Genomic DNA, 26,131 nt, shown 5'->3' on the forward strand with positions numbered 1-26,131 from the left:
TACCCTGACATGAAACACTATGGTCCACCTCTCGCACCTCTTGTTATAGGCCCGTTTCAATGTTTTAAGATGATTTGTGAGTAAATAGAAACTCATGAAACCATTTAATTTATGGTTACAAAAATACAATGAACTGGGAATAAAACACAATCAATGCCTTCTAATGAGGTCAGCGATTCCATCCAAATGAATAGGCAAGTCAAGATGTTTCTATTATGGGTCGAGGAAAGCTTAGGCCAGGTACGGAGTATATCCAACCCCTCGGTTGTGGAACACTCCTGGCCTTGCTGGTGAGTCCAGGAGTGGAGCAAGCATTTAGGTGTCTGCATTTGATCTTCAGGTGTGTTCCATGCCTTTGCACTACAGTACATAGTGAAGTAAGAAATATGCTGGCAGGTGCACTGCAGCTAACAGGCTGTTCTCTGCTGCAAGGTTTGGTGAAATTGTCAGGGAAGACGGTCCTGGAACTAATGGGAAACACTTTCCCCATGTATAGGTTTCTAATTAACACAATTCCTTTGCAAATAAAGGAATACCTGTGTAATGTCTTCAAGGAATTAAAAACAAAACATATTCAATCAGATCAAACAATTGAAATGAAATGAAAAAATGGAAATAAATATTTGGAACTAGCTGTTTCTGAAGCCTTTGGAATACAAACAAAAAGTTATAGTGCATGAGAAAAACCACCAGATCACATGCCAGTCCCAACAGGATTACATAAAGACAAAGGCAATTATACCTCACCTTGGCTTATAACTGTCGTCACTCTGCATTGGGGAGTTGGAACAAAGCAGAAAGCACAAACATGTATTTAAAGCTCAGCTCGGCATAGGTTTAAAATAAACAGATGTTTGACTTCAGATGCTTAGACATTGTAATCATTTTTGATCCTCAACGTGTCCTTCATGTGTTATCATAAAAAAATGTTACTTCTAAAATGCACCATTAGATTTTGCACATATTCAAAGTGAAATGAATTCAAGTGTAATAAAGGCACAGCAAAAAAAAAATCATTGCCTGGTGCATATTTAGCATTTTTAGTAAGTTCATAATTTTGGATTTTAATAACGTACTGTATATAATTAGCTTTCAACATAAAGGGTAATGAACAGATAAAAGATTCTCTTGCAACTCACAGCCCATCCTCCAAATATTTCTGATGGGAATTATACAATGCGTTACTCAATAGATTTGCTGAAACTGCATATATTTAGAAATGGAAAAGAGTATTAATTCCAAGATACAATCTTCCTTCAAAACCAGCGCTGTATTGCACTAACTAATCCATTTGTAGCAATCTCAATGGAATGGCTTCTAGTTAAAAGGCAGGAGTTACAGCCTCAGCCAGGCATAAATCAAAATGCAATTAATTTCTTAAAAATTTAAATATTAATACAAAACAATTTTCCCCAAAGAATGTCAAGATAACAGTGTCAGTTGCAATTTATTAGAATTTCAAAAAAATATTGTTAAAATTCAAAATTGACAATATTTAAATCTCTTCAACATGTTATTATCCAAGTAGTGTTTAGTGTCAGCAATACAAGAGCATAACTGGAAATAAATAGTTTTTTTTTCATAAATGGCACCCAAAATTAGCTGACAAAATTAAATAAACAACATAATATTTCATACTATTGTTGTTTATGTTGGATACAGCTAATGTACAAAGAATTCCCTCAAAATGATTTTATTTGGGCTGCTATCCTGTGAAGTGCAAATGTATTAAAAAATTCTCTGCATCTCTCCTACTGAGTTTATTGCCAATTATAAATGGTGTTATTGGAATTCCTCTTTATTTATAGATAAGAACCCTGTTTCTTCAATTAATTTTTTGTATTTTAATTTTGCAAAATCCTGGATTTAAAATAATTCTAATTAAATGGTTAATAATCTTATGTATTAGCTCTTTCTCCAGAGATGCTACCTGACCTGCTGAGTATTTCCATATCTGTTTTTATTGATGCCGGTTTAAATCGATGGTAGACAAAATGTTGGAGTAACTCAGTAGGACAGGCAATGTTGGAGTAACTCAGTGGGACATAGCCATTTAAAAGCTTTATATTTGAAAATCGTGCAAGCAAAGTAGCTTTGTTACGAATCTGAAATTCACTTGCCCCCAATCCCTTTTTTCCCCATTGACACAATTATTTTTATATCGTGATCATTATTAAACCTTCAGATCCACGGCAATTATTTCACTATAAGCTAATAGAATCATCGTGCCAACCTGCCCACACCAGCCAAAATGTCTCGACTACACTAGTCCCACCTGCCTGTGTTTGGTCCATATCCCTCCAAACCTGTCCTATCCATGTACCTATCTAACTGTTTCTTAAATGTTGGAATAGTTCATGCTTCAACTAGGTCCTCTGGCAGTTTGTTCCATACATGTGTGAAAACATTATCCCTCAGATTCCTATTAAATCTTTTCCCCTTCACCTTAAACCTATGTCCTCCGGTCTTCGATTTATCTACTCTGGGCAAGACACTAAGATAATATAACCAATATTCTGCAATTAGGAATTTACCTCTCGGATTTTTTGTTTTTCATCTGCCTGGTGCTTCGTTGTTTGGAGGTTTCAGTCATTTGTCGATAGCTTGGAACCTTTGTTCGTCTAGCGCCCTTCTTGCGATTTTCTTTACAGCTCTCACCTTCACTCTCAGACGTATGATCAATATCACGCTTTGCTTTTACTGTCATTGAAGTAGCTGGAGCCTTAAGAATTAAGAAATCCGCCATGAAGTGCACTGATTGCAAAAAGCCAATTTCAGTGGAAATTAGCCTTAATAACCGTGCAACTCTTTACTGTAAAATATATTTTATGTCACAGCAAAATCAATAGGAACACAATGATTTCTGGGTGATGTAAATCTGTGACCAGAATGTTAATTTTGGAAAACAACTTCTGTCCTCTACTCATCCTTACAAGATTAGTCTGTTTTCCTAAAAACCTGTTTCGAAAGTGACAGAATTCAAAATTGTAATCAATACTTTTGACCTCCATCAATGTCAATGGGGCATAGGATCCCATGGCACAGACCAAAATATCTGAGATACCCGCATTTCAACATTCGGTTTAAAGAGCAACTGTTATCATAGATAAAACTAATATTGTGTTTCCTTTTTTGTTGGTGTTTTTGACGGATCTATTTTTACACACAGGGTGTTGAGAATTCATCGGGTTGCCTGTTCAGTCATACCAACACAGTCGAAAACATGACCATAATCCAGGTTGCAAAGAACTTTAGAAAAATCCTTTCTAAGGAAACATCTTAAGAGCATGTTTCCAGATTGACTTTGTTTTTTTTTTCTTTTAACTACTTATTACATTTTGAAGAGGCACAAATGGAAGGAAAGCATCCATTAAAGATCATAATGAATAGTAGAACTAGGCAATTCGGCTCATCTAGTCTACTCTACCATTCAATCATGGCTGATCTCATGGCTTACAGCAATAAACCAGCATCACTTTCATCCAAAATAAGTGAATGTGCAGACATGATTGTTTCTGTACACAATGCACATCGTACTAGCATCTACCAAACTTTAAGGAATATAGTGTTAACTAGTGGTGTTTAAGAGACTTTTAGATGGGCACGTAGATATGCAGGGACTAGAGGAATAAAGATCATGTGCAGGCAGACCTATCAACCTCTGCACTGGACGTGTGTGTGCACGCGCTTTAAAGGGATTTTAAGTTCTCAACGCTCCTCCTCCATTTTTCTCAGTCACAAGCTGGCAATTCTCATGAGTCAGTACTAATGTTATACTTGCCCCCCATGCCCACTCCCTCAAAGAGACCTTGAGAATATCTTTGAAGCTTTTCCTCTGTCCTCCTAGTTATTCCTTGCTGTGACAGAGCTTGCCCATTTTAACAATGTTGTGTCAGGCAAGCGGATTATAATGAATAACCCAGGGGACCTAATTTAGTTTAGAGATTTTAGAGATACAGCATGGAAACAGACCTTTCGACCCACTGAGTCCAAGCTGACCAACAATCACCCGTTCACACTAGTTTTATGTTATCCCATGTTCTCATCCACTCACTACACATTAAGCGCAATTTTAAAGAGGCCAATTAAACCCACACATCTTTGGGATGTGGGAGGAAACTGGAGTAGTCAGAGAAAACTTACACTGTCACAGGGAGTGCATGTAAACTCCACAAAGACAGCACTCGAGGTTAGAATCGAACCTGGGTCTTTGGAGCTCTAAGGCAGCAGCTCTAACACTCTACCCCTGCTAAATTAGCTGAATGTTATTACTATCTCAATGGTTGGGATTCTACCATATATATAATACCATGTGTATAGCATGTACATAAACATCATGGTTTCTTGGTAGAGAATGCTGACATTCCTTTGCTTCTCCTGTCAAATAAACTTAGAGGACCTTAAAGAACCAGCATTGATGATGTCTCTCCAGTAGTTCATGCTTGCTATCAATCAACATCTCTGTGGCAGCAAGGAGAGTGGGTAAATCACTCCTCCCTGGTAAACACTGCCAGGTTTGAGGTACTGGTTTTGAAACACTTTTCATCAGACTGCGGGCAGTGGTGAATTTCATCATTAAAATTTGCCCTGACAGATATTTTCAGAGGTCTCACTGTCAACCTTTGTCAGGATTTCTTTTTTGGAGGGCATGGAGGGACGTGGGGTTTAATGGTATTATGCAATAATTCAGGTCTTTATTTCATAGATGTTTAATGAAAAGCTCATTCTCCCTCCAAACTAAATTATTAAGTTAAGTGACTTGGAGAACAGCTTCCAAATGTGCAAGTGTCACCAGTGTACTGTAGATTAATGAGCAGGTTGGCATTGCAGACATTTTTGTTTTGGAGATTATATGATAGATATTGAACAGTCTTTCAAATATATTTGAGATTAGTTGGGGCTTATTCAATATGAAGTACAATTCTGCTTTGAGAAAGATGGAGGAAAATTGGAATAATGACAAAAACTTGCCTGACCTCAGTCAGCATTGGGATCGTTTCATACTTATGAAGATTATGTAAAACATTCACTTCTTATTCTCTACACTCAAACAAGAAATCCATTACTGCTACATTTATACGAAAAAATCAATTTGTCTTAAAATACATTTCAGTTTCATAAACTAATTATTGCAAGGACTTATTAACCTTTGAAAAACGAATGGCCAATTTACAGCCCAATTTCATAGGTAGAAGAATATTTTTGTCCAAAAAGATAAAATCTATTGTGTGCTATAGATCTAAATTGCAGTAAATATTTCAAAATAATTGAACACTTGCTTATAACCAATAAAAATGTTGCCAAGAAAATCAGAAATCTCGTATCATAAGAAATTGTGCAAATAACACGTACTATACACATGGTACCATGCATACCACAAATTACAATAAATTCTATACACATTTATAGTTATGGCAAATCTTAATAGTATAAGTTTTCAGGAAAAATATCAAGCCACATGCAAGGTTTCATCTTGCTCGAAACCAATGACATTTTCTCAATTTCTGCACAAGATCAATATTTTTTCAACCATCACCTGATTCAGCAGCTGAGAAATCTGTTTCTCCAAGTTCTTTATCCTCATTTCATTGAATATTTCAGCAGTGTTGCGTGTCATCCTTCGGCCCGTTTGTGGTGAAGAACTGCCTTCCGTGGCAGATACCTGTCTCGCAGGATCGGACGCTGCGATGCGGTGCCGATAATGCGCAAGCACCTCATCAATTCGTGGAGTGATCACAGGGAGCCCCAGTGAGTTCTAAAACATAACACAAAAAGTAAGGAAATTTGTGTTTGATAGATTATTTCTTTGTTGTAACAATGCTTCTTGGCAATAAATCTTATACCGTTGGAAAGCGTGTTTATTTCCCTTTTAAATGGTGCCACATTTGTAAGGAACATGCATTTGTGGGATGAGCAGCAGAGCTGAGTATGTGGGTTGCACCCATGAAAAATCTGCCAAATCTTCTCTGCCAATGCCAAACAGCTTATTCTGCCATTGACTCTTGTTCGGTGTTGTTTGGTGGATTGGATGATTGAAGTCTGAAGAAACAAGACATATTGGCAATTTAACAATTTATTCATTTAATAAACAGGAGCCTCAGTAGCGTGTGGAAGAACCATACACAGCCACAACAGCCTGGCACCTCCTCCTCATGCTGGTCACCAGCCTGGTCACACACTGTTGTGGGATGGCATCCCATTCTTCAACCAGCATTTGTCGCAAGTCAGCCAACGTGGTTGTGTTGGTCACTCTGGCACGAACAGCACGCCCAAGCTGATCCCACAAGTGTTCAACGGGGTTGAGGTCAGGACTGTTGGCAGGCCATTCCATCCTCTCCACTCCCAAATTCTGGAGGTAGTCTCTGAGAAACCCTGCTCTATGGGGGCGAGCATTGTCATCTTGGAGGATAGAGTTCGGTCCCAGACTGTGGAGATATGGGATTGCCACAGGTTGCAGAATCTCATCTCGATATCTCTCTGCATTGAGATTGCCTCCAATGATGACAAGCCTCGTTTTTCCAGTGAGGGAGATGCCGCCCCACACCATCACACTGCCTCCACCAAAAGATGTTACTCTATCGGTGCAGCAATCAGCATAGCGTTCTCCGCGTCTTCTCCACACTTTGACCCTATGATCCAACTGCCGTAGGCAGAATCTGGACTCATCGCTGAACATAACGTTCCTCCACATGTTCAGGTTCCAGTGCACGTGTTGCCGACACCAGCGCAAACGGGCCTGATGGTGAAGGGTAGTCATGGCAGGCCTCCTGGCAGCCCTATGAGACCGGAGATCGGCTGCGTGCAGTCTGTTCCGAATTGTCTGGGCAGAGAGCCGTCGGCCATATCGTCCTGCAAACCTTGACTGCAAATCTGTAGAAGACAGCCTACGGTTCCTAAGTGCTGACAGGGTGAGGAAACGGTCTTCTTCAGGTGTCGCCTTCTTGGGACGCCCACTTCGCGGCCTGTCTCTGACATCCCCCGTTATATGGAACTTGGCCTTCACTTTGGAGATGGTACTAGGGCTCACTCCAAATAATGCCGCAACTTGGTTTTGCGGAACACCAGCTTGAAGTTGCCCTATCGCACGGGCCCTATCCAGATCAGTCAAACGTGGCATGCCGATTCTTGGAGCGGACACCTACTGACCACTGTAGCAGGGCCCATGCTCACAGATGCTGCCAATCCGGTGCCAATCAGGCACTTGATTGTCAGCACCTGGGGGTACCAGAAGCTCAAAACAAGAGTCAATAGCAACAGCAGAATAAGCTGTTTGACATTGGCAGAGAAGATTTGGCAAATTTTTCATGAGCGCAACCCATATACTCAGCTCTGCTGCTCATCCCACAAATGCATGTTCCTTACAAATGTGGCACCATTTAAAAGGGAAATAAACAGGCTTTCCAACGGTATAAGATTTATTGCCAAGAAGCATTGTTACAACAAAGAAATAATCTACCAAACACAAATTTCCTTACTTTTTGTGCTATGTTTATTTTCATTGCAGGAATGTGGAGGGACACAAAAGTGAAACATTAAACATCTCCATCGAATACAATAACACCTCGAGTTTCAATATCATGTTTTTGCATTAAGCTAAAGCAACTGGCTGTGTAATTGTATCAATCACTGTACCATTCAACTGAATTTAGAATTCCAAGGACTTTTGCAAGAACTTTCACCAGCACCTCCACATAAAATATTCCATACAATTTTCAAAAATTATATTATATATTGAACTTGGAATGTTTGTAAAATATCAGAATTAAAAAGCAAGTTTCTCTTGAATATGATCAAGATCTTGTGAAGCCCTTTGTGCACCCAACTGCACATCTGTTATCAACTGTGATAAATGTTAAAAATACTAAGTAAAAATACTCCACCTAGTATTGTCCTTCACATTAAATTGCATCCTAAAATTTCAAGGCCATCTTGCACTATTTCCATTGTGAACCGTGTTATTTTATTGATATGCCAATAATATTCTTTATCGCAAAGGTTTGACCTGTCAGCCTTCACTATTCATAAGGATTACAACAACACGATGTGGTACAACTGTAACACATACTTATGCATATTACAGTTACAGTTGTACAAGATATTTGTGAGGCAGCATTTGGAGTAGAAGATATTGGTGAGGCTACATTTGGAGTATTGGGTTGAATTTTTGTCACCCTGCTATCGGAAGGATGATGTTAAACTTTAGAGTGCAGAGAAGATTTGAGGATATTGCCCGGACCTGAGGGTCTAAGCTGTAGAGAGACGCTGGGTTTTATTCCTTGGAGCACAGGACACTGAGGGCTGATATAGAGGTGTATAAAATCATGAGAGGTTGAGTGCACAGAATCTTTTACCCAGGGAAAACAAGAACCAGAGGACATAGGTTTAAGTTGAGAGAGGCAAGATTTAATACAAATCTCAAGGGCAACGTTTTACACAGAGGGTGGTGGGTATATGTAACGAGTTGCCAGAGGAGTAAGTTGAGGCAGGTTCTATAACAACATTAAAAACAAATTTGGACAAGTACATGGACAGGAAAGGTTTAGATGGATGTGGACCAACTTGGTTGACATGAACAAGTTGAGTTGAAGGGCCTCTTTCCATGCTGTATGACTCTGACTCAAAGCAATTGTCAAATAAAAACCCATTACAACAGATTGCAAATAAATAAACAAGCTAAAAATTAACAAGAAACAAAGAACCAAGTTCCTTGAGTTTCATGATTTAGACTTCCACAATCCAAAAACGAACACAGTGGCAATCAAGTTTGCATGATCAAGTGCAACAAAAAAAAAACCCCAAACCTTTTCAACATTTACACTCAAGTCTGAAGATACCAGATACTCCATATAGTCTTCTAAACCGGGGATATCCAAGGGAGCTCCTTCACTTCCACGGAGAGATTCACCAGACTGCTTTATTCCATCCAATACAGTGAGCTGATTTACTGATTGAAGTATTATTTCCCTGTAACCTGAAATAGTTTGAGTCAATTTTCAAATATAATAACTTCGATTTTTTGGAAGAACATTTCACATCAAGAGTACCAGTGTCGACTGCTAAGTTAATAAAAGGCCTTATCTTTTCTGGTTTAAGTTTTGGGTGACAGTTTCCTTTAAAAAAAAAATTATATCTATAGAAAATTGCTCATCTTAAAATGCCTGGAAAACCAACTGGTCTGCACTTTTCTTTGAATAAAAGTATTTCCTTTCTCTCTTAAAATATCTCTCCATAGGTTAAATTATAGTTATATTCACTTCACTCAAGCCTCTATAGCACAGCTGGCAGAAAAATTACTATGTCCTAAAATTGAAGTCCAATGCACAACGTGCAACTCTGATGCACAATTTGTTTTTAAGACTGAAATAAAGGTTATAAACTGATGTACAGCCAAAGCTGTAAAAATTGCACAGAACGTATTTGCTATTTGCACTAGAAGATGTGAGCTACTTTATTTCAGCCCTCCACTTCTTTAATTCAAAGGCTATTTACCAGCTTCGTAAATGTATTGTCAATGACTTCAAAAACGTGGCTTGGAAATAATACTAACTAATCAATATTGTTGACAATAAAAAGACATGAACATTTACTTTAATTTAAATCCTAAGAAATAGTTTTAAAGCATGTTTCAAAACACTTAATACTGATGCTTTCCAAATTTACTCCTGAAATCTTTTTTTAAAATTTTTTATTTATTTATTAGAGGTTAAATACATCAATGTACTTCACATATATCTTGTTACAATCATTGTACCCCATAATTTTATGGCTTTAAAAGAAAAATAGTAAAAAGAAAGAGAGAAAGAGAGAGAAAAAAAGAAAAAAAAAAACACTTTTATCACGCAAAAGGAATCCACCAACTCGATAGTTTTCCGTCCCCCCCCTACCAAGGCCCGAGGTACTCCTCCACCCTATCTTTGTAATAATTCTATAAATGCAGACCACGTCTGATAGAAGCGTTCTGATTTTCCTTCCAGGCGGAGTCTCATATCTTCCAGATGTAGTGTTTCAAACATAGTTGAAATCCACATATTTAATGTTGGTATAGGAGCATTTTTCCAGAATTTTAAGATTAATTTTTTTCCTATTATTAAACCGTAATCAAATAAATTCTTTTGATACGCATTTAATTCCGAACTACCTTCTGTCATTCCGAAAATAATCCATTCTGGCTTTGGTGTCATTTTTATTTTAAACACTTTTGTGAAAATTTCAAAAATTTCAGTCCAAAACTTTAAAATTTTTGTACAAAAGATGAATGAGTGCGCTATAGTAGCTTCTTGACAATGGCATTTATCACAAATTGGTGAAACGTTAGGGAAAAATTTATTTAATTTAGTTTTTGAGTAGTATAATCTATGTATGATTTTAAATTGTATTAAAGTATGTCTTACGTTAATTGAGCATTTTTGCACATTTAATAAGTATTGTTTCCACCTTTCAGTGGAAATTTTTATGCTTAGTTCATTTTCCCACTCACCTCTAATACCTTCCGTTGTTGGTATTACTGCATTTAGTATAATATTATATATATGTGAAATTAAATTTGGTGATTCCGCCTTTGTATTCATTACTTCATCTAGTAAGTCTGATGGGACGTTGTGAAATTCGTGCGCATGTTTTTTCAAATAATCACATATTTGGAAATATTTAAAATACTGATTGCTACCCAGATTGTATTTTAGTTGTAATTGTTTAAATGATAATAGTTTTCCCGTATCATACAAATCTCCCAAAGTTTTAATTCCTACTCTTTCCCAATGTATGAATGCTTTGTCTATAATCGAGGGTTTAAACAAAGGGTTTTTAGCAATAGGAGATAGGAGAGATAAGTTTCTTAATTTTAAATTGTGTTTTATTTGTTTCCAAATTCTGATTGTACTATGTATAATTGGGTTTTTGTTGTAGTTTGTGTTATTCACCGTCATTGGTGAAAGAAGGATTGCACCAATATTAAATGGGGAGCAATCCTCTTTTTCCATAATGATCCATTCCGGTTGATGAAGAGCGTTATCCAACAATTGAATCATGTTTCTAATATTTACCGACCAATAATAATACATAAAATTAGGGAGTGCTAATCCCCCTACTACTTTGGGTTTATTCAGGTGTGATCTTTGTATTCTATGGGTCTTATAATCCCAAATAAAATTTGTAATATCTGAGTCCAATTTTTTAAAAAACTTTTTGGGTAAATATAGTGGGATTGATTGGAACAAGTATAGAATTTGAGGTAAAAAAATCATTTTTATGGCATTTATTCGACCTATTAAAGACATCGGGAGGGTTTTCCAGAATTTAATTAAATTATGTAATTTCTTAAGTATAGGGTTATAGTTTGCTTTAAACATGTCTTGGTATCTTCTAGTAATTTCAATGCCCAAGTATTTAAATTTTCCCCCCGCTATTTTAAAAGGAAATTGTACGAGATGTATAGAATCTTTCGGTTTTATTGACATGATTTCACTTTTACTCCAGTTTATTCTGTAACCTGAAAATGAACCGAAATCCTCAATTAAATTTAAAATATTGGGTATAGTGATATGAGGCTTTGTGATGTACAAAAGTACATCATCAGCGTATAATGATATTTTATTGTCTGAATATTTTGTCTTATATCCGTGGATATTCGGATGAGTTCTAATACTTTCCGCTAATGGTTCAATTATGAGGGCAAATAACAATGGTGATAATGAACAACCTTGTCTATTACCCCTTGACAGTTGAAATTTCGTGGATAAAATATTATTAGTTAATATTCTTGCCGTTGGCTTATTATATATTAATTTAATCCATTGAATGAAATTCTCTCCCAGTTGAAATTTTTGCAATACCTTAACCATATACTTCCATTCAACCTGATCGAATGCTTTCTCTGCATCCAGCAAAATAATTGCGAGATTTGGATCATTAGTTTGGTGTGAGTGCATTATATTAAGCAATCGTCTCAAATTATTATATGAATGTCTTTTAGGGATAAACCCCGTTTGATCTGGATGTATTAGTTTAGTGGCGTACTTATTTAATCTTCTTGCTAATATTTTTGCTAATATTTTTTGATCTGTATTTAACAACGCGATAGCTCTATAAGATCCAGGTTCTTCCTCATCTTTATCTTTCTTAAGTATTAATGTGATCGTAGATTCAGCTAATGTATCTGGTAATATTTGTTCTCTGAAAGCGTGTGTGTACATTTTCTGTAGACAAGGACTAAATCTATCGTAAAAACTTTTATAGAATTCATTACTAAATCCATCGGGACCTGGTGTTTTTCCATTTTTTAATAAGAATATTGTTTCTTCTATTTCCTTATTTGAGATTTGTGCTCCCAATTCCTCTTGTTCCTGCAATTCTAATTTAGGAAGATTGCAATTATCCAGAAACTCATTGATTGCATTGGTGTCCGTTGTCGTTTTGGATGTATACAAATTCTCATAAAATTGCACAAATCTTTTATTAATTTCATTCGGTAATGTTAATACTTCCCCTTTGTCTGATTTAATCTTTGAAATCGAGTGTTCCTTTTCTCGTTTTTTTAATTGGCGTGCGAGAAGTTTGTGAGGCTTCTCCCCAAATTCAAACTGTTCCTGTCTTGTAATTTGGAGTAATCTTATAACTTTCTCTGATAGTAATTTATTTAATTTGAATTTTAGTATTAATATTTTATTGTGTTTATCCATCGACGGGTCTTTAGCATTATCTATATCCAATTGTCTAATTTGTTCCTGTAGCTGCCGTTGTTCACTCTTATTTTTTTTATTCTGAAAAGCTTGGTATGAGATTATAACACCTCTAATAAAAGCTTTGAAAGATTCCCATAATAATGTAGGTGGTGTATCTGGCGTATCATTTATTTCGAAAAAAAGATCCATTTGCTGTCTTAGATATATACTCCCTTGCGGGTCTTTTAAAATTTGGGGGTTATACCTCCAGAACGATGTATTCTTAGACATGCCTTCTATTTTTAAAAAAAAAGTTAAGGGGGAATGATCTGAAATCGTATTTGTGTGGTAGTTTGGGTTAAGAGTATACGGAATTAATTTTGTGTCTACCAGGAAATAATCTATACGTGAATAAGTCTTGTGTACCGGTGAATAAAACGAATATTCTTTGCCTGTCGGATTTGCAATCCTCCAAACATCGGTTATATTTGTATTTTTTATATATGTGTTTAAAAGTTCACTAGTTTTAGATTTCGTATTACCTCGTTGTTTTTGACTGGATTTATCTAAATAAGGATCTAAGACACAATTAAAGTCTCCCCCAATTATAACATTCTGGTAATTATATTCTGCAATTATATTCAAAATTTTATTAAAAAAATGCGGATTATCAAAGTTAGGCGCATATATATTTACCAATGTGATTGGAATTGCATGAATCTCGCCGGTAACTATCAAATATCTCCCATCCTTATCTGTTAAGGTATTTTTCTGTTTAAATGGTATATCTTTGTGAATCATGATGGACGTGCCTCTGGATTTTGACGTGTATGACGAATGAAAAGTTTGACCTATCCAGGTTGCCCTCAATCTAACTTGATCTTGAACTTTAAGATGCGTTTCTTGGAGGAAGATAACATCTGACTTTAATGCTTTCAGCTGTGCTAAAATCTTACCCCTTTTAATACGTTCGTTAGCCCCCCTAATATTCCAACTGCAAAATGAGATTCCTCCCGATGTATTTTGTTTAGTGTCTTGCATTTTGACTAGGTTTAGTACCTATGTATCTAGTGGTGCATCCATACCTCAGGTCCTTTAGCAATGGGGGAACAGTCAACCTACCCAGTTCAGTGTGTGGATTCCTTTTGCGAATATCTTTGCATAAAAATAAAAAAAACACACATGTGATTAATTGTGATAGTAAAAAAAAAAAAGAAGAAAAAAAAAATAATTAAAGTGAAAATACAGTGACCGAGCTTAGCGGCACTGTAATAAGTGGCCCACCTGTTGGTGGGAGAGAACATTGAGTCGACTTCCGTTGTCGGTGTTAATAAACAAATAGCTCCGTTCCCTCAATAAGTCATAACATATCCCTACTAGAACCGAGCCGATTCCAAATCAACTATATAATCCCTAATTGCAGTATATATATCCATTTCACATGTATTCCCAAATATATCTAATTGTTTTATCTACAGAGTATTAAGCCTCAGTTTTTACCTCAATAATTATCAGCTATTGGTTGCAGGGGCTACCTAGGGCAGGCTTCTGGATCTGAGCCAGGAGCCCGTCATCCCCCTCACAACCCGGTTATAAATCTGCTTAAAACTTATTAAGATATTAAGTTATAATTGTTAGCTTGTAAATCAGCCTCTTACTACCGATCTGATTAATGTTCATTACAATTTCTATGATAGTATTCTATGTTTTAAATGTTAAAAGTATTATTTCTATAACATTAGGTTATTCAGTTAAATTTTTAAACCACGGTAATTGCACTGTTCCAATTATATTATAAAGCTCTGTATTCAATGTTTATCTTTTTCCACTTCTCGTGGAACCCAGTATGTCCTTGAATTAACATTCCTCGATAAGCCGTCGAGTCTAAACACAGGGAGAGTTCCCACTTCTGTTGAACACATTTCTTGTTGAGATAGTAAAGAGAGATAGTAACCATACAATACAACTTTTCAAGTTACTTATTCTCTTCCACGATGGTTAAGGCATATTTATATGCGCTCTCCGGATTTATAAATGATTTTTGCTGATCATTGTAAGAAATGCGCATTCTCGCGGGAAAGTAGACTCCATATCTGACACCTTTCACTCCTTGGAGCGCTTTCTTTACCTTGTAGAACAGCTTTCTTTTTTGAACCACCTCATAGGGGTAATCTCTGAATATTTTGAAGGTTGTCTGCTCATATTTCAATGGTACTCCATATATGATATTACTCCTGAAATCTTAACTAGATAATTGAAATATAATCTACATATCACAATATTTGTTCAATGCAGTAGGGTTCAGAAATATTAAATTAGCTTTGTACAAATTATACTTCATTAACCTATTTTAAGCAAAAGTGTAACTTTATTGTGTGCTAAAAGGACCACTCCTATGCTGTACTGTTCTAAGTTCCATGTAATAAAATGGATTAGGATATGATTAGTGTGAAAATGGATGCTTGATGGTTAGCACAGACCTGTTGGGGCAAAGGGCCCATTTCTCTACTTTTTTAATTTACTGATAGATAAAATTGAACAATTAAAACACCTCCAAATGCTAACGTCACCTAGTAAGGTTGTGACTGTCATCACACAGGGGTAACATAGTGACGCAGTTGGTAGAGCAGCTGCCTCACAACATCAGAGACCTCGGAATGATCCTGACCTCGGGTGCTGCCTATGTCGAGTTTACACATTCACCCTGTGACCATGTGGGTTTCATCCAGGTGCTTTGGTTTCCTCCCACATCCCAAGCACGTACAGGTTTGTAGGTAAATTGACCTCTATTAATTCCCCCCCAGTGTGTTGGCAGTTGATGTGTAAGTAGGATAACAGAGTACCAATGTAAATGGGTGATCGATGGTCAGCATGGACTCGATGGGCCGAAAGGCATGTTTCCATGCTGTATCTTTGCAAAAAGACATAAATTAGCTTGGTATTATTATAGATACTTCATCTGTTTGTTTATTCTTTTTTACATAAGCGATCACTTACGCTCGAGTCTTTGAGTCCTTGTTATATCCGTTTTGAATAGATAATATAAAAATAAGAGTCAAGGTTATAGAGTATATGGAGTAGTGGTCTTTTAGTTCAGCCGAACAGTAAGACATTAAATCAAGAGAATAAGAAAGGAGTCAGGCACAGTATTAAGTTTAATTAACCAAGGTATTTTCCACAGCAAAACATCCTCAATTATTTAAAAAAGTTAAATACAAAGCTGAGTGTTTGACTTCATCTCCAAGAGTTAATCTATATTAGCAATATTATATGATGGTATGAATATAATACCTGCTGTTTGACATACTGGATTGTCCCTTCCATCTTTCTCTAGAGTCAGATCTGTTAAGAAGCATAGGCCCACCATACATTGCAGCAAATGTTTGAAGTTGCTGATGCAATTACTATGAAGATCTAGGACACTCAACTTGTGACCAATATCATGAAGTTGTAAGAAGCCTGTAATGAAGACAAGGAAGAAAATAAGCAGAAACATCTCATTATTTTTCCATAAAGAAAATCCATTTGGACTATTTGAATAAACATTTTCCTTCACACATTATATAAAACCCTTTTATCCTGTCTTTCAGTTTATATTCCTTCCTTGTGTTCTAATAGCTAATTCCTTTTCAGTACGATTGATGGACTCTGCTTTAATGACTTCATGATACAACTGTTCAAGACCCATGTATTTCAGGACATATAATTACTTTATAATCTACAGAATGTTCCCAGGTTATGACTGGATTCCATTATGATAGATGTCTATTAAGTTGATTTTATCCATAATGAAATGAAAATGAAAAATACACAAAACAATTAGATATGGTAACCATATCTCCATAATATTATTATGAATGGTGCTGATGAGGACTAAATCATATCAATATTTATTTATCTTCTTCCTCCGCATACAGAAATAGGACGTTCCACGCTCAAAGGATGGTTGCGATAGACACAAAATGCTGGAGTGACTCAGCGGGGCAGGCACCATCTCTGGAGAGAAGGAATGGGTGACGTTTCGGGTTGAGACCCTTCTTCAGGCTATGCAAAAAGGTAACGATGATAAAGGAACTTCACCACCAATTTCCATCTTGGACTCAAATTCACGTGGACCATCTCTGACACCTCCCTCCCCTTTCTTGATCTCACCATCTCCATCACAGGAGATAGACTATCGACTGACATCTATTACAAACCCACTAACTACCACAACAATCTTGACTACACTTCTTCCCACCCTGCCTCCTCCAAAGACTATCTTCTATTCCCAATTCCTCCGTCTACGACGCAACTGCACCCAAGATGAGGTGTTCCATACCAGGACATCCGAGATGTCATTCCCCTCTTCTGACATAGATGAGGCCGTCACTCGTGTCTCCTCGGTACCTTGGAGCACCGCCCTTGCTCCCCCTCCCCCTATTCGCAACAGGGACAGAGTCCCTCTAGTCCTTACCTTTCACCCCATCAGACGTCGCATACAGCACATAATCCTCCGACATTTACACCACCTCCAATGGGATCCCACCACGAGCTGCATCTTCCCATCTTCACCCCTTTCTGCCATCCGCAGAGACCATTCCCTTTGCAACTGCATGGTTAACTCAACCCTTCTCACCAAAACCACCCACTCCCCAGGTAACTTCTCCTACAACGGCAGGAGATGCAACACCTGTCCCTAAATCTCCTCCCTCGACTCTGTCCAGGGACCCAGACAGTCCTTTCAGGTTAGGCAGAGGTTCACTTGCACCTCCCCAAACCTCATCTACAGTATCCGTTGTTCAAGATGTGGACTCTTGTACATCGGCAAGACCAAACGTAGAATGGGGAATTGTTTCGCTGAACACCTTCACTCTGTCCGCCTGGACCTACCTCATCTCTCGGTTGCCAAACACTTTAATTCCCCTTCCCACACTGACCTTTTTGTCCTAGGCCTCCTCCATTGTCAGACTGAGGCTAAGCACAAATTGGAGGAACAGCATCTCACATTGCTTGGATAACTTACAACCCAGTGGTATGAACATTCCCTCTCTCTCCATCCCTCCCTCACGCAAGTCGCACCAGCTTCTCATTCTCACCTAGGAAACAGCTAACAATGTCCTGCTCCCTTCATCATCGTTACTTTTTTGCATCTCTTTCATTCATAAGAGAGGATATTGTAGAAAATTGAGGCATAGCAAATGAGAAAAAGTAAACATACTCATATATTGTGAGGCTATATGGGCGAGAAATAAAAAGGGGATGATCACTTTGTTGGAAGAGTATTATAGGCCCCAAAATAGTCTACGAGAATTGGAAGACCAAATATGCCAAGAGAGTCTAATCAGCTGCAAGACTAATAAGGTTGTTATAGTAGGGGATTTTAACTTTCCCAATATAGACTGGGACTGTCATTTGGACAAGTACACAAATAGGAAAGGTTTAGAAAGATACGGGGGAAACGCAGGCAGGTGGGACAAGTTTAGATGAGGCATTTTGGTCAGCATGAGCAGTTGGGCCGAAAGGCCTGTTTCCGTGCTGTATGACTATATATGAAGCGCCAGATGGAACCCACAAATATTTCACATACATGCTATAAATCAGCAAAAATACAACCTACTGTTTAAGACAACACATTTAAAATTGGTAAGTTGATAGCATCATTACTCTTTTTTTCATAATTTTAACATTTAAATCCAAAAATTAAAAACTGGTAAAGAGGAGAAACAAAACAATAATTAAAATATTTGTTCACAAAATGCTGGAGTAACTCAGCAGGTCAGGCAGCATCTCAGGAGAGAATGAATGGGTGACGTTTCAGGTTGAGACCCTTCTTCAGACTGATGTCAGGGGCGGGACAAAGGAAGAATTAGGTGGAGACAGGAAGATAGATTAAAATATTTGTGGTTACACTTCTAACAAAGCGGGTTAGGCAGGAAAATAAAATTGCAGATTAAAAAAAAAAATTAACGACAAGGGAGTAAAATATAATCAACCATAATTCAAATGAATTTAAAATGACACCACAGGCACAACAGCAATGTCTGTTAATTAAGATTATAATTGAGACTTAAGAAACTGCAAATGCTGGAATATTGAGCAAAAAACATTTTTTTGCTCTAAATTATAATTGAGTTTGACGTTGCAAGAGAATCCTTACTTACCACTTAAGTCTGTAATGTGATTGTATGATAAATTCAATCGAGATAAATTGATAAGTCCATTAAGTCCTAAAGACAGAACAATAGTTAACTTAGTTGTCAACTCCACGTTTGATAACTACACAGCACAGTTACTATCTATAGAAAACATTCATTTGGAATTCAATTCATTATTTCATGAATTTGAATTCTTGTTACGATGAGCTGTCTTGTCTTGTCTTGTTGATACTGCACCAACCGCCGCTGTTGGGGTAAAAACATGCAGTCCCTCAAGCATGCAGTTGCAGATTTAAAATTTAGTGTTTGCAAGCAACAGTTTAAAAGATTTACTATAGGCAGCAGATTTTATATGCGGTGGCAAAGGATTCCAAACAGGGATGGTTCTGGGGTACAGCGAGTAGCGGAAACAGTCTTTGTTGGTCAGGATGGTTATATAATTCAAGGATTGGTTTAGTCGAGTTCCTGGTCTACTGTTCCGATTGTATGAAAGATGGGCAATGTTGGAGATAGTGCTGCTGTCCCATAGCTTCAATTACTCAGATTTGACCCTGGCATTTGGTGCTGTCTGGGTGCAATTTTCACATTCTCTTTGTTACCACGTGATTCTCCTGACTTTAGTCTTTATACAGCATGAAAACAGGCCCTTCGGCCCACCGACCGTACACTAACACTATCCCACACACTAGAGACAATTTACAATTTTAAGACGCCAATTACCCTGCACGTCTTTGGAGTGTGGGAAGAAACCGGAGCATCCGGGGGAAACCCACACAGGGAGAACGTGCAAACCCTGCAGACAGCACCCGTAGTCAGGATGAAACCCTGGTTTCCGGCACTGTACAGCAACAACTCTACTGCTGCGCCACTGTCCCCTCCTGGCTAACTGCGATTCGTCCCACATCCCAACAACATGTTGGCTGGTCGACTAATTTGTTGCTTTATATCAGATGGATGGGGGCTTCGAGGGGAACTTACTGCACATGTGAAAGAGAATATGTTGTAGGGAATTACGCGAAGGAATGATATTGATGGGATAGCTTTGAGGTCGCATGGACTTAACATGCCAAATAGCCTCCTTCTCTAACATAATTAAATATGAGCATTAGTAAAGTGTTGTAAAAGTCCATCTGACTCATTGACATAATTCAGGGAAGAAAATTTGCTAACCATGCCCAATGTGCCCATTGTGTAACTTCAGACCCACCAATGTGATTGACATTTAACTTCCACAATAGACAAATGTGGTAGATATTAAATGCTAGCATTGCCAGCAACATCCACATCCTATAAAATAGTATATTAAAAAATGATTTATCACAATTTAAAAGATCTTAAACTCTTAAACTTTCGATTTTGAATACCTCACAATTTCCTCCAAACAGGGAAATAGGACCTAGATTCTCAAATGTTTCTTCTTAAATGTGCTCTAGCATTACCTTGCTACTCTTTAACCTTTTAAAATATTTATTCCAGAAAGAGATGCATTGAATTTCACAAAAAAGTGCATTGAATTGCTGTGGGGTTTTTTTCTGGTGGCCAAACAAAGTCTTCTAAATTGAGGAAATCAAATTAGCATATCACAGGGCAGTACGGTGGCACAACAGAAGAGTTAATGTCTTACAGAGCAAGAGACTCAGGTTCAATCCTGACCACGGGTGCTGGCTGTACGGATCCCCCCATGACTGGCTCATTGGTCGGCACAGACTCGGTGGGCCAAATGACCTGTTTCTGCGCTATATCTCTAGACTAAACAAAACTAATCCCAACAATACCTGTGGCTGTGAAAAAAAAAATCAATGCAGCGGATATACAAACCTTCCACTTTTGTTATAAAGTTACAGGAGAGATTTAGTGTACGCAAAGCTACAAGGTTCTCTAATCCTTCAATACGAGTAATCTTATTGGAGGAGAGATCGAGATGCTGCAACTGCCATAATTGTCCAAGGCCCTGAATTCTCGTGATCTGATTGTAGTGAACATTCAATGATCGAATCTTCGGGCTTAAGGGTACAGCCAGCAAGCTATTGAAGAAAGGAAAGCATAAGTTCATTAAGAAGATACTGTAAATGCTGCTAACACACAGACATATCAGTATTTCACCAGCAAATAGCTGTACATTTTAAAATCTTCAGAATATTTTATTTTATAAATCTTGTACCATTAATGGGTGAAATCATTGTCAGGCAAACAATAATGCTGAATCTAAATGTCATTTCTGACAATGTCAAAGGTATATTATATTTTCTCATTCCTTTTGAAACATCTCCAACATTGATATGGTTAATCAAATCCCTCCTCCAAAAATGCCTCTTTGTTGTCACACAGTTGAATTGGACTTCCCTCACATCGTTCAGTTCTTATTTACCCAATTGCTGCCAGAGAATGACTTCCAATAGCTTTATGATGCATTCGGCAGTGTCTAGTGGGAAATCTAAACACCCATATATTTCTCCTCCATTGTCAGAGTGAGGCTAAATGCAAATCATAGGAACAGCATCTCATATTTTGCTTGGGCAGCTTACAGCCCAGTGGTATGAATATTAATTTCTCTAACTTCATGTAACCCCGGCATTCCCTCTCTCTCTATTCCCCCCCCCCCCCCGCCCCCTCCACCCAAGTCGTACCAGTTTCTCATTTTTACCCAACAAACAGCTAACAATGGCCTGTTTCCTTTATCATCTTTACTTTTTTGCATATCTTTCATTCATTGTTCTTTAACTCTCTAAATCTTCGTCTTTATCTCTCGTTTCCCTTTTCCCTAACTAGTCTGAAGAAGGGTCTCAACCCAAAACATCACCCATTCCTTCTCTGCAGAGATGCTGCCCGTCCCACTGAGCTCCTCCAGCTTTTTATATCTATCTTCTGTTTATATATTCCTTTATTCGTCCCACACCGGGGAAATTTACCAGCATCTGCATTTCCTCCCTACACATATATTTTTGTTCCTGGCAAATGGAAGTGACAGATAGTCGCAGTACTAGACTAAATTACTGAAGTTAAGAATACATCTGGAAATGCAGAACAGCAAGGTTGGACTTCAGTTATGATGCAGATTGGCATCTTTGAGAGAAGGGCAAACAGTAAATTGGAGGGCATTGAAGAAACAGATGCTTGTGAGAAGGGCATGTGTGTGGTGAACACCAAACATTTTAATCAATTATAAAGGCTTTGGGATGTAGTCTGTATTATAACATTGTCAATGGATGGGTGAAGACTTAGACAAATGAAGGATGAGATTGTGAAGAAAACAGAGGATAGATAGGTTTGGAGTGGGATTAATGAATTAACCTCAAAGACACATTTAAGTACATTTAAGTACATACCAGACAAGGATAGGGTGTCTTTTGATAGGAAAGCAGGAAATGTTTAGTTTAGTTATACAGACCTTCAATCCATCGAGTCCATGCTGACCATCAATTACCCGTATACACTAGTTTTGTTATCCCACTTTCGCATCCACTTCCTACATACTAGGGTCAATTTTACAAAGGCCTATTAACATATAAACCCACACATCTTTGGGATGTGGGAGGGAACCAGAGCACCCGGAGATATTGAATGAAATAAGAATTATTTAAAATTGAAAGATGGTGCCCAAGTGGTAAAGGGAAAGGTCAAAAGGAAAAATTGAAACTGTCACTCACCCACTGCATCGTTAAACACTTTTCAGGATACATGATTTAATTGCAAGACCAAAAGTGTTAATGTGTGCCCTTATATTCAGGAGGGAAGTATAGGCAGATAGATGTTACTGGATGTAAGGTTACACTTGATGGTCTAAATTCGGACCAGACTATCAGATGTTATTCTGCTAATATGAATAATGCAAAGTAGCCGCAGAATTCACAGGTTGTTTTAGCTCAAGAACCTGGAACAAATCACTCCTTTAAATGGGTGGCCTGTTCTACATAAAGTAAAACTTGCACAACCCATATGAAGAAGGTTCACTACCATCCTCTAACAGTAAACATCAACTGGATTACTTAGATCTCCAGAAACTACCCCCAAAAATTGCATATTCTCTTCCCATACAATGATTAAGATTGGTCAATTTAACAGGATTGTTCCATGCTATATGATAGCATATTGAACCACCAAGTTAATCCAAATCGTAAACTTAATTGAACTGTGGCTTTGATACAACAGGAAATAAAAGAAAAAAGTCTACTTAGTGGCATTGTATCCTAATTGGGGTCAGCTCGATTCCAGGAGCAGAGAAATGAAATACTCTGCTCCTGCTCCACATTCCCAGTATCTCCCAAAGCTAAGTTGTTATTTGATTTACATTTTATCACAAATAACTGTGAATAAAATTGTTCTGCAAAACCAAAACCTCAATTCCCATTGCTCTATCGATTATGTCCTCAAAAAGCACCATCTGCTGATCTACCAATAATTGGTTTTACCTTACCCTGAAGTTCATCTACATACGCTGAACTAGCCAACTGGATAGCCATTTTGCCCCAGGAAAATAAGTATATCATTTCCACTCAGACTTCAAAAGCTGAGAGAAAGAACTCACCCAAGTTGAAAAAAAGCACAAGAGAAAACAGCGTATGCTATTACTGAATGGAGAAATTATCATTCAATTCCAGTTCCTGCCATTAATTTACAAGAAATGGTATGCATCCAGAGAATTGTTTTCCTTAACATTTTAATTACTTCAAATCCACATTTGAAATTAAATGTACAAATATCTGCTTACACATGGTTTTCAAGTGAAACATTCTACTGAACAGCTGCAAAGTTACTTTAAGATACAAGAAATTCAAATAAATTTGCAAACTTAAGTGCTTTGTACTCTTTAATTCAATAAAGATATGCAAGACTAAAGACTAAAAAAAAGTACCTGGTGATAGCCCTGTCAATTAGACACAGTTCTTTAGACGTTTGATCACTTTGAGCCATTTGCTTTCATTATATGGTTCATCTCAGTAATTTGAAACCTATTCAGAGAAGGGAAAAAGAAAGGTCAATTTATCTGACTGAGAAGCTTCATCCCACGACAGTAATAGAAACCTCACCCTTACATTTGTTCTGCCTCACCAGCAGAACTAAATCATAGAGGAAGAGGCAAAAGATGTACAAACAGGAAGTACTTCAAACCTCTGTACCTCTTCTCCTCTCTCCTATCAGGCAAGAGGTACAGAAGTTGGAAAACACATACCTTCAGATTTAGGACAGTTTCTCCTCAGCTATTATCAGGCTAGAGAGCGGTCCTGACCTACCATCTACCCCATTGGAGATCCTTGGACTATCTTTAAATGGTCTTTACTGGACTTTATCTTGCACTAAACATTATTCTCTTGATCCTGTATCTGAACACTGTTTGATTGAAATTATGCATAGTCTTCCCACTGACTGGATAGCACGCAACAAAAAACCACAGTACACGTGACAATAAACTACACTAAACTATAGGCAAATTCTTGATTAGAACGGGTGTCAAAGGTTCTGGGGAGAAGGCAGGAAAATGGGATTAGGAGGCAGAGATCAACCATGATTGAATGGCGGAGTAGAGTGAATGGCCCAATTCCACTCCACGTCACAATTGAACTTGCGACGTGAAATGTCCATGGGCCACGTGGGATCGTTGCCTTGGTTTTTCCTTCCGCCTGAGGGTTATCTGTCCAGACTACTGGCCGCTCCCTTGGCGGTATGGTGGCACAGCAGTAGAGTTGCTACCTTACACCACCTTACACCACCAGAGACCCGGGTTCGATCCTGACTACGGGTGCTGTTTGCATGGAATTTGTACGTTCTCCCTGTGAACGCCTGGGCTTTCTCCAGGTGCTCCGGTTTCATCCCACACTCCAAAGACATACAGGTTTGTAGGGTAATTGGCTATGGTAAAAGTGTAAATTGTCCCCTGTGTGTAAGATAGTGCTAGTGCATGGGGATCGCTGGTCGGCGTGGACTCAGTGGGACGAAGGGCCTGTTTCCGCACTGTATCTCTAAACTATGCTAAGCTAAACATGGGTAGGTAATATTTCAGGTTGGGACATTTCTTCAGACAGTCTGGGTCAGAAGAAGATGGAAGAGCAGCAGAAATCACACAAGGGAAAGCAGTGAGAGAGGGTCTCACAGACTAATACATATTACTGAAGATAGACACAAAAAGCTGGAGTAATTCAGCAGGACAGGCAGCATCTCTGGAGAGAAGGAATGGGTGACATTTCAGAAGAAGGGTCTCGACCCTAAAAGTCACCTGTTCTTTTTCTCCAGAGATGCTGCCTGTCCCGCTGAGTTAGACCAGCATTTTGTGCCTATCTTCGGTGCAACCCAGCGTCTGCAGTTCCTCTTTACACTATATTGTCGAAGGGCTAGTTTTGTTGTTGTTGTTGCGCTGTATCTCTGAAAATAAGCTAAACTAAACCCCATGTGCAAGGAGGAACTGCAGATGCTGTTTTAAACGGACGATAGACGCAAACAAAACTGGGTGCCCTGTCCCGCTGAGTTACTCCAGCTTTTTGCGTCTGTCTGAACTAAACGCCAGCAGAGCGCAGCCGCCATCTTACCCGGTCGCCGGTGCCGCCGCGTCTCCATGGCAACCGCCGGGGGGAGGATTGAGGGGGGGACACCCGCCCCCTCCAACGGTCCAACCGTTCAAACTCGGCGCCTCTCCGCGCGCGCGCTGTCCGGACGCCCCAAGCTTCCCCCCGCGACCCGCACATAAGTTCCGCCCCACTCGCTAGCACGGCTGACCCCCTTTATCCGAGACACAAAAGTAACTCAACGGCTCAGGCATAAAACGTTTCGGGTCGACACTCTTCCTCAGGTATGCCCCACACACACACTCCCTCCGCATCCGCATCCGCATCCTCGCCATTCACCGCACCACGTTCCTCCAATGCAGTGTAAGAAAATAACTGCAGATGTTGGTACAAATCGAAGGCATTTATTCACAAAATGCTGGAATAACTCAGCGGGTCAGGCAGCATCTCAGGAGAGAAGGAATGGGCGACGTTTCGGGTCGAGACCCTTCAGACTCTCCACAATTTCCAACATCATGATACTGCCACCACCACCAGACTCGTCCATCCTCCCCCTCGCTGTATTTATAATGCGTGTAGTAGACACTTCAGTAGTTCAAAGTAATGCAGATTATTATGTTTGTGTAGCAGCTATAGGGGAAAAAATATGACCAAATGTACATAAGATCTACTTATAGGTATGTCAGACTCACTTATGCATGAAATAGGTACTCCGGTAGTTCAAATTTATGCATTTTAGGAAGTCTAACATGGGCTACAGCCCAGCGGTTTGAACATTGGCTTCTCTAACTTTAGATAGCTCCTCTGTCCCTCTCTTCCCCTTCCCAGTTATCCCACT

The 26,131-nt window shown here is 38.5% G+C and overlaps 1 protein-coding gene across 4 annotated transcripts in view; it reads right to left on the reverse strand.

The window, feature by feature from the left end:
• The window catches only part of lrrcc1 (leucine rich repeat and coiled-coil centrosomal protein 1), a 68,008-nt gene extending 42,442 nt beyond the window's left edge, over positions 1 to 25,566 (reverse strand). For 2 of the 4 annotated variants that reach the window (XM_078397258.1, XM_078397256.1), the window contains exons 1-8: positions 25,318 to 25,419; positions 23,649 to 23,745; positions 20,615 to 20,820; positions 18,803 to 18,868; positions 15,951 to 16,118; positions 8,802 to 8,971; positions 5,537 to 5,755; positions 2,535 to 2,722 (exon numbers count right to left, since the gene is read on the reverse strand). In XM_078397258.1, coding sequence (XP_078253384.1) covers positions 2,535 to 2,722; positions 5,537 to 5,755; positions 8,802 to 8,971; positions 15,951 to 16,118; positions 18,803 to 18,868; positions 20,615 to 20,820; positions 23,649 to 23,707 — 1,076 coding nt within the window. In that variant the 5' untranslated portion in view covers positions 23,708 to 23,745; positions 25,318 to 25,419. Of the gene's footprint in view, positions 1 to 747; positions 771 to 2,534; positions 2,723 to 5,536; positions 5,756 to 8,801; positions 8,972 to 15,950; positions 16,119 to 18,802; positions 18,869 to 20,614; positions 20,821 to 23,648; positions 23,746 to 25,317; positions 25,420 to 25,536 lie in introns of those variants that run through there. The other 2 variants (XM_078397257.1, XM_078397259.1) reach the window with 2 other exon arrangements.
• Between the last annotated feature and the right edge of the window lie 565 nt (positions 25,567 to 26,131).

This window comes from Rhinoraja longicauda, chromosome 4 (assembly GCF_053455715.1).
Source record: "Rhinoraja longicauda isolate Sanriku21f chromosome 4, sRhiLon1.1, whole genome shotgun sequence".
Taxonomy (NCBI): domain Eukaryota; kingdom Metazoa; phylum Chordata; class Chondrichthyes; order Rajiformes; family Arhynchobatidae; genus Rhinoraja; species Rhinoraja longicauda.